Source organism: Pseudopodoces humilis, chromosome 14, assembly GCF_049639895.1.
Source record: "Pseudopodoces humilis isolate 2021_Gansu_Grassland_sample_001 chromosome 14, ASM4963989v1, whole genome shotgun sequence".
In the NCBI taxonomy this organism is placed as follows: domain Eukaryota; kingdom Metazoa; phylum Chordata; class Aves; order Passeriformes; family Paridae; genus Pseudopodoces; species Pseudopodoces humilis.
This window is the reverse complement of record NC_142213.1, coordinates 4813297-4826115: the sequence shown is the minus strand read 5'-3', so window position 1 is coordinate 4826115 and position 12819 is coordinate 4813297. Positions and strand designations below refer to the sequence as shown.

Sequence of the window (12819 nt, the reverse complement as noted above, 5' to 3'; positions counted from 1 at the left end):
ATTTTGTTTGGGGGGAGTTGACTATCATTGAATAGTCTCTTGTCCCTCAGAAGGGATGAAGTGGAAGATGCCCTGTCAGTCAGTTGGCAGCCCCAGCCTTTTCAGCCTTCCTACCACCTGGAAGGCTTTACTGATTCCTCAGAGTTTTGAGTATCCTCATGTGCCATTGGTCTGGGGGGTGGTTTTAATACCTTTTAAAAACAGCAGGAGCTGTTCCAAATTATTTCCTACTGCTTACTGATATGGTGATGATAGAACCTTTGGAGAATTATTCTTTCTGCTCTTACACACTGCATAAAGGTTTTCATTGAGTGATCCACAGTTGCTCTTGGGGTTTTTTTCCTTCCTTGTTACATTTAATTTAGAACACAGCTTTATGTATGATCCCTTTCACTATGCATTTAATCTGCTTTACTGTTGTTGCCAGTTCCCCTTTTTCTTTTGATTCAGTGAAGCTCTTCAAAATCTTTCCTAGTTTTCACTCTACTTATTTTGTATTGCCTTCAAATTTTCCTCTCATATTTCTCTTCCCAGTTCATTAATACATACATTAAATAAACTAATTCTTCTGCAGGTCCTTGGGACCTTGGGACCAGCCAACTTGACATGATGAAAAGTAACCATTTGTTCCAATTATTTATTTTTATTAGCTATTTTCTATAGCTCATGATAGTACTCATTTCCTTAACAGCTTCTGGTGAATTGCCCTGCCAAAAACTTTTCAGAAGTCAACATAAATTATATCACCCTGCTTTCCATTTTCCACCCTACTGGCAGCCTAGCAAATGTTCCTTGATTTGGGAAGGAGAACTGACCTTGCCCAGTCTTACTGGCTATATGTGATACCTACTGGGATCTTTCAAACCAGGCATCAAATATGCTATTAAAAACTCCCAAACCAGCAAAATGCATGGTCAGATTTAAATGCATAAGTACTCCTGATGATGTCAATGAAATTTGAAGTTAAAGCACTTAAAAGTGTATTTTGGTTTTTGTATTTTGGGGAGTTTGAGCTCATGTAAGAATGCTTAAAATGTTACCTGATTCTTTAAGGAAATTTGCATATCTAATCACAGATGTATATAAAGTTTTGGTGGTTTTTTTACTGTTTCTAATGAAGTTTTTCTAATCTTTTTTTTTTTTATGTTATTCTTGTGGAAGTTCCGATAAAAAATGTATCTTCAAAATTCATTAATTCCCATATTTTAAAATCTTTTGTTTAATGAAGAACTAAAGGGTCACAAAGAACTGTAAGGCCAAATGAGCCTTTCCTTTGAACCTAGAGCTAAGGAATGGCCTCCAGCACCCTGATTGAATAATCCCTGTCAGAGAACTCTCATTCAATGGAAAGCTGCTTTGCCTGAGCAGCCAGGTGTTCTCTCCTGGCCCAAGAGCTGATCTCTGCAGCTTCTTTCAAACAGTTCTTTATGACAGATTTTGCATTCTCCAAATCCATGACTTGTGTTATATATTTTGCTCCCCTTGCATTCTGTAGGCAAAAGTAAGAGGTCTTTAAATCTCTGCCTGGTTCCTTTCTGAAAAGCCCATACTCAGCAGCACTGCCAAGGTCAGAAATCCCTCGAGTCCTGCTGTGTGATACCTAGCACATGCAGCATGGAGAAAACTACAAAGAGGAGGGATGAGACTGCCTGAGTAAGAGCAGACAGAAACTGGTGAAGAAGGGTCAAAATCAAATCACTAGGTTTTTTCTTAATATTGCCCTGCAAGCTTGAGAGAGGCCACATTTCCTGATAGAGGGGTCTGAAATGTCAAGTGGAAGAAACTTGCGCTACTCTTCACCAAGTCCACCAATTTCCTAAACTCCCTCAGTATTCACACTCACACAGAGGATGCCAGTGTGATTCTGCCCTGTGCCCCATTATTATCACAGAAACCCACTTGAATTGGGATTGATGCCACAATAAAACCAGGCTGAAATTTTACAAATTGCAAATGAAGAAAGTTTCAGAGAAAAATGCCCAATTTGTTGGATGACAGAAATTTTGTTCCAAACATTCTGGGTTTCAAAACTTTCTCCAAATCTGAGCCAAGGTCCTAAGGCTGTGTCCCTGGGGAGCAGGAGCAGTGTGGTAGTCTGCTTGGCAGGACTCCCACGTTTAGCTTGGAGGCAGCCAGCTATGCCAGAGGTTTCAGGCAGTCTGCCACTCACTCTGGAAGTTGAAAGCCTGGCGTGCTCCATCAGCGCTCGCAGGGCTCCCAGGCATTAGATGTGGAACAAAGAGGGAGCCTGGAGGACCTGGTTTGGCTCCCAGAAGCTGTGGCTCCTGGGCAGCCCTGTTCAGAATCCAAGGAAGCAGACATTTGTTTCAGCTTTGAGATTGCCTGTATGGAGCCCAAATGAATGTCAGATTCATTTCACAGCTAAGTGTAAGACTGCACAGAAAATATGTACAGAAATTTTAGGTTTGTCTTGAGATGAAGCCTAGATTTGGAAAAGTCAAATTTGACTACAATTTGAAAACCTGGCTGGGGCTACATACAACACAAAATGTTCAGTGCACCCCAGTGGAGTCCTGGGACCTTGTAGAAGTTGGGACAGATCTTTAATACCAAAAACTGTCTTCTACCTTTTTTATGTCCTACCATAAGGAGAGCAGAATCATCTTTACTGACAGTTATTTCAGGGTTTGGAAAATTGGAAAATATTGAAAAACTCTGTGAAGAACATCCATTGATGCTCCCAGGAGCTAACAATACTGGTCTTTCTGATTATATTTGTTGTCTTCTGTTACCACATTTCTATTTCTCTCCAGATATTGTAATTGAGAGCGATTGTTTTGTCAAGTTTTTTGACAGCATCAAAAAACATTCCCTTTTAATTTTCTCTTTCCTTTTTCTACATCGCTCTTTTTCTGTACCATCTGCTGAAGAATTTCTGCCTGTCATGTATCACTAACCACTGTTTTTCTCCATTACAAAAATCTTTGTAGTCTCATGGTGCCCTTGATTTAAATACGCTCTGTGACTTAGTCACTGCTTCCTCTTGGTTTTTTAGCTTATTCTCTTATATTTATTCTGAAAGAACACTGGCAGTAAAAGACTAGTAAACATGCTTGCTCTCTCAGTTTGGATAAAAACTCATTGCTTTTAGATATCTTACAGATGCTCCCTTAGCTGGAGAAGTCTGAAATTATTAGTAAATTATCAACAGAACACAGCTTTTAAGTATGTACAGTATTAACCATTACCCACAAAAAAGACAGAAAAGAGGCAGTTAAAGGCTATTGGGAAGACTGAGGAATGCAAAGCTGCTTTACCTGGGAGAGTGAGGGAGCATGGCTTATTTCACCTGGAAAAATGAAAGCCTCAGCTCCATCATCCTTTCCATTCAGCATAAATGCATACTGCTAATAAAAGCAGCAGTCCAGCTCTCCTTCCCATGACACCCTGATTGTTACTCCCATCCCTCCCTCTGCACCAGTTTTAGTGCTTTTGAGGCTACAAGGTGAACTGCATTGTTTGAAAATTAACCAGTTTTGCAGGGTGAGTTTTCAGCCAGAGCAGATCACCAGGCCAATCCATGGTGTGGCTGCTCGTACCAGCACTGGGGTTGCTGTGGAGGGTGGTGGCACAGCCACTGCACCATTAAACTGGCTCTGATGGAGCACTCAGGAAAGATGTATCTGTAAATGGCAGGAGCTTGAGGTGTCCTCTACCAGTGGGCAGAAGCACCCCTGCTGGAAGGCGATGTGGAGTTCCAAGTCCCCCAAAGCACTGAGGGTCAGTGCGGTCTTGCTCACTTTCCTCTCCCACTCTTTGTCTGCCTCAGCTTTTTGGAATATAAATTTCCAATGTGTTTTCTGCAATGCCTAGTAGAATGGAGCCCCAGTCTCAGACCTTTCAGCAGTGGTGGAGTACTGTAAAAGATGCAGGAATGGGCAGCTAAAATGAAGAGGCTTACAGGAATAAAAGAGGCTTCAGTTTAGGAGAGGGGTGGCTGAGGGGCAGCATGATCAAAGTTTACAAAATCATCAAGGTCTCAGATATACTAAATGCAGAACTGTTGCTCTTGAAATCCCTTGACAGCAGAACTAGGGACCACTCACAGAAACTGGTGGAACATCAGATAAAAGCACAGATGAAAGAAATTTTTTTCTCTGTGTAGTGGCTACCCAACTTCTCAGAGTCATACCACAGGAAGCTGTGGAGACAGACAGCATCAACAGCCTCAGAAGGGGATTAGAAAAATCCATGAAAAGGTCCACAAGCAAACACTGAAGGAAAACAGGAGGGATGAGCCTTTCCATATTTCTATACAACACTTAGGGATGATACTATGGGAAAGAACAGCAGAATGCAACCGAGCTTGCATTTTCTCCTTAAATAGCATCCTTTACTGCCATCTTTTATTGCTGTTCTTGGAGAAGGATTACTGCATGCAGCAGTGGTATGGGAACATCTTAGGTTCCCTTAAAAAAAAAAATTGAATTTATATATTCTTATAAATATAAATGTTGGCTTAGTATTCCACAAGTTCTACTGCTGATTAAACACAAATTAATAATTAGATTAAATTCCCACTAAAGGAAAGAGTATTTTCTCCCAGTCTGTTTCCTTTTTGTACTTAGACTAAGCATCAAATACTCACTGTTAAGCCAGAAAACCATACTTAGATGTATCTAAAGCTTCCTTAGTTAATTTGAGGCATCCTTAATTTGTTTCATGTGCAGTATAAATTGCTTTGAGACTCTGAATGTCTCTTCTTGCCTGTCACAGTCATTTTTCACCATGACATACTCAGGTGTTGCTCCTCTTGTGTGCCCTGAGCAGGTGCTGACTATTGACCCTCATACAGGGACAATCCCAATGGCTCCAGTGGCTCCAGGGCAGGCTTCAGGAGCTGCACACAGCAGACGTGCTAAATTGGCCTGGTTCCACATCACTGTTGTCTTTAGAGTGTGCTGATCATTTTCTCCAGTTTATCGGATTAAACAAGATTACAGGGACGCACTGGAGACACGGAAACCACAAGCTACTCACTATATATTGTTCTGTTAATGATCTACTTTTGAAAATGGCACTTTCTCATTTACATTTCTCTCATATTTAATTTAGATCTTTTCTCTGGTTAAATTTCTTTCATCTGGCATCCAGATAGTTAAAATAGTGTGATAAGATCTATGGTTTCTTACATCATATATTCATTTACAAACTGAATACATAAGGAAGAATAAAACAAACCAAAAAAATTATTGTGAAGCTTTTTGTTGAGCTGGATTATTTGTGTGAATTAATCTTCTACTCTTCTCTTGCCATCTGTATTTAAAATAGATGTAGCATAATCTTCCACAGTAGGTAGATAATCAGTACAGTTAGTCTGACACATCTTCCATTCAATGGGCATTTGTACCTATGATTTTGTAAGTTCTTTACACTTTTTTGGAAGTTTGAAGTCACCACAATTCAGTAGCTTATTGCTGGTTAAGCATTGAATAGATAAAAATGCAATATTTAATAGCCTGATTCAGTCAAAGAGTTAATTAGTTTCAGTACATTATTCCCAATGACATTGGTGTTCTATTAGTAATCTCACAAGTTGATTTCTGTTAGTAAGAATACACGTCCAAAAAAATCCTTAGGAAAAAGAAGAAACGTGTCATAGGAAATTATTCATAGCATTTAAAGTTCAAGCATGGTAATAGTAAAGTTCAAACATGGTTATTTCTACACTTGTAGACACTTTTTGTCAAGAAAACAAATTTCCAAATTCTGGTTTCAAATGATTGTTTTTTTAAACTGATGATTTAATGGAGTTTGGCCATGTTTGCATTGCACCAGGTAAATCCTCTATTCAGTATAACCCAGGCAGTGCTTTAGATGGTATCTCTTAATTCAACAACAAAAAAGAGTTTCCTGATTGACTGAGCAGGCTCCTGGACGAAGGTGGATCCCCGAGTGTAGATGTGTGAGTACGCACACGTACGCACCACATGAGACCCAGCCACACACCGCTGAGCACTGGCTGTGTTTTCACATCCCATCTCCTAACTGCAGTGCACATACAGCATTTCACACACTGTGAACAATTCCACAGGCCACTGCCAACTCTGAGGTGTCAGACAGATCAGTTACCTACATAAGCATCAGGCTGAAACATAGCTAATCCAAAATGAGGCTAAGTGATTTTGGTTTAGTCATCTCTCATGAGTTCACTGTTCAATTCTATTCTAGCAGAGCATTTTTAATTGGATGGTGGTCACTTAAACTATAAAATTTAAATCTGTATTCTAATACTCATGTCGTCTGCCCTTTAAATATTCCTGGCTATTTGAAACCAGGAGTTGGAACAGGTCAGCTTTGGCAGGAGTAAAGAACAGAACAAACAAAGGTGTTTTCATTCAGCTCTCTCTTGGCCTTTCTTAAAAATGGTGCATTGTGGGCTGGTATCTATATAAACAAAAACCAGTGACTTTAATCTCTGTCCCTCAACAACCTGTCTCTGCTTTATTTTTAATGGCAATAGTGTGAAACATCTGCAATTAGAAAAAGATTATTGCATGCAAACCTTGTAAAGCTCCTTCAACACCCCCGCTCAGCACTGTTGCCAGTCATCCTCTATTGCCTGTTACAGAAACACTGTAGACATCAGCACAGGAATGGTTTGCAGCTCATACACAATGTACGAATAAACTGGTTTTTAAGACTGACTTACTATTGCTCTTACTTGTTTTTAAGGAGGAATTGTATCTTTCTTCTCTTTTTTTTCCCTGCTCCTGGATACTCTCCAAAATGGCATCAGTTCCTTGTGTCTAGAGGTTGTCTGATCAGAGAACAAAAAGTTCTGCACATTGGAGTACAGAATAAGAACAATGGCTTGAGGCCACATTTGACTAGCCAGGCACATTTTTTTATTTATTTTTCCTTATTTATTTATTTTTGTTGAAGCTAATAGAAAGTATCACTCCGTTTCTTTGATGGTATAGAGGTAATTATGCTTTGATTTTTTCCATCTGCAAGGTTCTTCTCTGGCCAATGGAAGCTTGAATCTACACAGCACTGTGAAAAGGAAACTTGATGGAGAGAAAGACTATGTCTTCGATAAGAGACTGAGATACAGCGTGAGACAAAATGAAAGTAACTGCCGCTTCAGGGATATTGTAGTCCGGAAAGAAGATGGTTTCACACATATTTTGCTGTCAAGTCAGACTTCAGAGAACAATGCACTGACCCCAGAGGTAAGTGTTTATCCCTAAAAGCCAAAGAAAGCCATCCTAATGTGTGGCTTATCTTGCAAATATTGCACTTGAATTTGATTTTATGTATTTTTTTTCCTAATTGATGAACTTAGAAAAGAAATCTGGAGTGCAGACTTATCTAACTTTTTCACGCTTGGGCTTCCTATCCAAAAGAATGCAATGGAAATTAAATTTTAATTCACATGTCTAAAAAAAAAAATAATAACAAAAGGAATGGTAGAATCAGTATTTCCAGCATGGAATTGTGTGAAGCAGCTTTTCACACATTGAAGTTACTGATATTTACTATCCTTAGGAGAAATCTGGTCTCTTTCCTTTTACTAATTTAAATAGTGCTCCAGTTGTATACAGAGAATTTCAGTCTATATCCTGAGACAACCATTCTAAATTCTATCTTGATCCCTAATTACTTTTTCTCTGAATCATTGTATGAGTCCTTATTTATGAAATCTTAACCAATTAGGGGCTCTATCCTCAGCTGAATTGCATAAAGTCATACAACATATCAAAGACAGAAATTAATTCCCTTGTTCCAAACACTATACACACAGGGGCAGACTCAGACATGCAGCTTGTACTGCCCCAGTGCACACATGGATCACTGGAAGGGCTGAGGAGCTTTTCCTTCCATTCCCTGTGGCTGCAATGCCCTGTTCTGCCACTCCCCTGTCAGAAGAAAAGGGATGTCTGTAAGTGCTTGCATCAGGATGGATGTCCTGGCGAGATTGTACAAAGATTTTAGCTTTGAGGAATCATTCTGTTCAATAAGAAAATTTATAACTTTGAAGTTAATTGCTTACAATGGGCAGGTATGATTAGTGCCCTTCTCAAATGCACATGTACACATGGGCAGTAATACACTGAGTGATACTAAATGGCTAAAACTGATGATAGAAAACATTATCACTCCTAGTTTTTAAACTATCTAATATTTAGAAGGCCTATCTTGGTAATTGCCATCAAACACCAAACACTTGCTTTTAACACTAATTCCTTAAAATGCATTAGATTGCATCAAATCCATCATTCCATCTCTGTCTTAATTAGCACTAATTGACACTGCAGGTAATTTAAATGAAGGAGCTCAAGGGCCTGAAAAAATATGAAGTCATGGACTTGTTTTGTTCATTCAGAACAGATATACCTTTACATTGCTGGCTGTGCTGTTCCGCATCAGCAGTGTTCAGATGCTCTGACCAGGGGATTAATTCAGGCTCTTTGGATCTGCCAAACCAATCCATTTCATCCTTTGGAAGTTTTCAATATGCCAGGAACCGACCTCTGTGGAAGAATAAATGATAAGCATGTAATAGTCCTCTCCCTGCATCACCAGCGTAGGACTATTTCTAGAACCTTTATGAAGCTCCCTTGAAAACCAGGAAATACATTTTAGAAAACCACTTTACTGACCAGGATGGTCAGGAATTAATCAGGTATTGAGTTCTCCACGTGGAGATTGTCTGTTTAAACCTCATCCAGGCCAAGAGCAATCACAGGCTCTTGCCCTTGGAAGACTCATGGCTGTAAACATGAAACGGCTTCTTTGGCCTCAGTCCAGGCTGCTGCCCATGATCATTCACACCACAAAATCCAGCACCTCCAGGACTGGCAATTTCACATTCTTGCTGGCAATTACAGTAAAAACCCCAGGAACTGAAAGGAGGAATGTGTTGAATGACTTGTCCCTGCAGTTTGTCACCCATAGCCATAGGTGAGACAAAGTGTTTTAGGGAGATTCAGAGCATTTTCAGTTTTGATGCCTTTTATCCCCAGTGAATGCAAAGTATGAACACACAACACCTACAAAATGAAGAAAGTGTGTTTCATTTTGTGTGAAGAACTTCAGGATTTATTAGACATTCAGTAAATTATGTTTGCCAAATAGCAAATGAATCATTTATTCAGAGCAGGTCTATTTGATGTGCTTAAATAGTGGCCTGGTTATACCCGGACATGTACGTTAAAGAAAAAAAGGTGTGCACTGCAAGCAATCATTTTACACTTTTAAACTTAAGCCTATACAAAATCCCTCTCACCCCTCAACAGCTCTGCTTCCCTTTGTGCTTTATAAGAATCTTCAAATGAAATTTAATAGTTGTGTTCAACCATTGGCCCCTGCTATTTATGTCAATTTAATTAAAATAGCAAAGAACTTATTTATACCAAAAAAAAATATAAGTCTAGAGAAGTCTTCCTGACTCTTCATCCTCTGTTGCTGGTAACCCCGTTTGTGCAGGTGATTTTAGCATGAAATGTGCCAATGCTCTTTCCAGCAGCCTTTGCACTGATTGAAGTTGGCTCAGTGCCTCTTTAGTAATTGAGTTTTTTCTACAAAAATGTTCAGGGTACTATAGAAATTCTTTCTTATTTTTTTACAAGAGCTTATAAAACTTCCAAGACAGTGTCATGAAACAGCAGGGCTTGTTCTTATTTCAGTAGCTTAAGCTTGCTACTTTTAAGATTTGTTTTTTAAATATATTTGTGAAATATTTCATTATTAATTCCATTAGGGAATTTTTTCTTGTGGGACTTTTGCTGCTCCTGAAGCTCTTCTTCCAGTGATGCTGCTGCTCTTAAAACTCAGCGCATCTCAAGGATCCAGATTCTGTTTCAGACTAAGTGGTCCCATCTGCTCTTCTCATTTAACATTATTAACAGAGCTAGGAGTTCATATTCCCCTGAATTAAAAGTGAAACATTCTCTAAACAGCCAGTGCTTCCATTGAAGAGTGACAGAACTACCTCAAGCACCTTCTCATACACAAGAATTGGGTTTCAAATTTCAAATGTGAATAACAGGGTTTAAAGTTCTGCCAGGTGCATTTAGGAGCACTGGTTTGCCTTCACTTTTCCTAACCTGAAAATAATAAAAAAGAGGCAGGTACAAGTTTTCTGTTCTCTGTAGTTCTGCTCTCTACACAAAATTAAATTGTGGGTTTGGTCCAGTGCTTGTGCCTGCAGCTTTAGAGGTTCCTGAGTCCTTTGGGTGCCAAACAGAAAGGACAGGGAATCAGTAACACAAAGTTTATCTATGTAAAAAGGCACAAGTGGGGAAGAGGTTCTAAGAACAACAGAATAGCTTTAAAATTTGGGTTTAAGGTAATATTTACAGAATAATTACCTTTAAGAATATCACAGTGAGTCCTCAGAGATTTTGGGTAGTTGACTTTTTTAACTAGTGCTTCTATTTACGTGAACAAGAGACTTCTGTTCAAGATACTTTGTGTAATTACGGTGATAAATTCCCAGCTCTTTGATTTTCCCAGACTGTAAGCAAGATGGAAAGCAAAGGGCATCAAATGCCTTTGGAAATTTCCTACATCCAGCAAAAGGCATTAAAATAAGCTTTTGGAAGTTTAATGAAGTCTTTAACTGGTTCGTGTTTATTTTGCAATATAAGATATCCTGTTCAAGAACTAATGAGATTATTTACTTGACAGGATTAAAAATATAAGCAACTTCTGAGAAGGTGATAATTTTATTATATATTTGGGTTTCAGTAAAACAGTAAGTGAAGCACTAGGTCTGGTCCAAATTTACAATCCAGTCAACTATCATAATTTAAATAACTGGCCCATACTGCTCTGTAAATACTCCCTCAGAAATTTTATCAAATGCATTCAAATAGAAATACTGTCCCCACAAATGAAAATTACATGAAAGGCCATAAAAAAGCTAATTAATAAAAGCGCAGATCTGGAGAATATTGCTAAGGAGCTCTGGAAATAGTAGTATTAGATCTGGTCCACTAGAGAAAATAAAATTTAATTGGGCAAACGCCATAGTTTTAGCAAGATGGGGAAAGGTTTAAGGACTATGGAAGAAAGAAAAAGAATATGGAATCTGACAAAGAAATGTAACTAAAGAGAGATTGTATCTCTGTATTTGAGAACTGAATTCAATCCACATTAAACACAAATTTGTCCTTAAAAACAGAGAGCAATTCTGAACTAAAATTATATTTATTTTACAATTGTACAGTTCAATACACAGTTCTGCAGCCCTGCAGACAAACCAGCTCCTTTATCTTTATTTTCCTGTTTGTAGCTTCCCTGTAATCATTGAAATAGTTGGATAGAAATGCTCATCCCCAGATAACCCAAGGGGAAAGGCTCCAGAGGCAGCACGAGCAGCAGTGCCCATAACCAGGCTGAGTGACAAAGGGACCCAGGGAATTTTGGGCTGCAAAGGAATCATGGCAAGGTTCCTGACCAAGGGAGTGAGCACTGACTTGGCTGGCATTGCTGGATTCCAATAAGCCTCCAAGCACCTTTGGATGATAAAGTTAATGACAAACTTAAGGCTCTTTAGAAAAAAGCATACCTTTTGGAGCCTGGAAATACTGATACTTAATGGTTTCCTGGTTTCTTTTGATAGAAACATGTGGAGCAGGGGAACTAAATTTCCCCTTCTGCTCAAAGATAGTAACCAAAGTCTTCCCACTTTTAACCATTTCTGAGAAATTGATTCCTGATTACAGACTAAATGTCATCCTCTCCCACAGTACTGAAAAAACAGTGATGGCAAAATACTGTTTTTTCTTACAAGAAAAGTAACCTCTGTACCAAAATTTGGATGGGTTTTAGATGGCTTTAGTCATCCAGATGAGTGAGGGGAGAGATAAAAAACAGGCAGGTTTGTATCATCAATGATGTGTGTGAAGGAGAGCACTGGTAACAGCAAAAAGGTGGCACTTAGGCAAATACCACTGGAGGAAGGGGAATAATAAACTTGCTGAATGGGTATCATGGCATCAAACTTAATGCAACATTCCTCACTGGGCAGAAAAATGTTTGACTGGTATTCCCTAATATTATTTATACATTCACCCTAAGAAAGAGCAGACTGTGAGATCTTTTACAGTGAATTAAGAGGACAACATTGCATTCACATGGAACTAGGAAAACCAAAATACTTTTTTTTTATAATTTTAATATCTACCACATACTAAAGTTTCTCCTTTAACACTGAACAGAGGTTTCAGGGGTTTTTCCCCTTTGTTTCCCCATTATATGTGTAGTGTTGCTGTGTTTCTCCCAGCTGAGGGCTGAGACGGCCTCTGAGAGTCTCAGAATAAACAGTGCTCTTAAAATCGCTGATGACATTTTTGTACCTGCATAAGAATTTCAAATACACTTCCAAATTCTGCAGCTTTTAATTACTTCACTTCCACCCACTGTCATACACTCAGTATTACAGGCGTTCTGAAGTGCTCTTGTAAAAGTGAAGCATCTAAAAGTTCACCACCTGCTCTCTCATGCTCAGTCCCAGCAGCCAGTAATACTCACCTTCCCACAAACCCGTAGGGAAAGCAGCACAATCCATAGGTTTTCTATTAAAAGGCTACCTAGGGGGTGGCATCGACAAAACTTCAGTGTTCAGGGACATTTCTTAAGGCACTTCAGAGATCTAAAGAAGTTTTGGTAACAGAAAGTAGTGAACAGAAATAATCACAGGCTAAAAATCTTAGGTTTCTCTGAAATGGAAACTATTTAAATCCTCAGCCACATTTAGCTCTCTCTTACCTAAATTTACACCAGCAGCAAATCATTCGGTGCAAAAGCGAAAAATTTGAGGCAGCAGGACCATGTCTATAGGAAATA

General features: G+C 38.9%; 1 protein-coding gene across 1 annotated transcript in view; it reads left to right on the top strand.

The window, feature by feature from the left end:
• Positions 1 to 12819, top strand: part of CDYL2 (chromodomain Y like 2) — a 59563-nt gene that overhangs the window by 33458 nt on the left and 13286 nt on the right. Inside the window, exon 3 of the mRNA XM_005528188.3 lies at positions 6979 to 7196. Within this exon, the coding sequence (XP_005528245.1) occupies positions 6979 to 7196 (218 nt within the window). The remainder of the gene's footprint in view (positions 1 to 6978; positions 7197 to 12819) is intronic.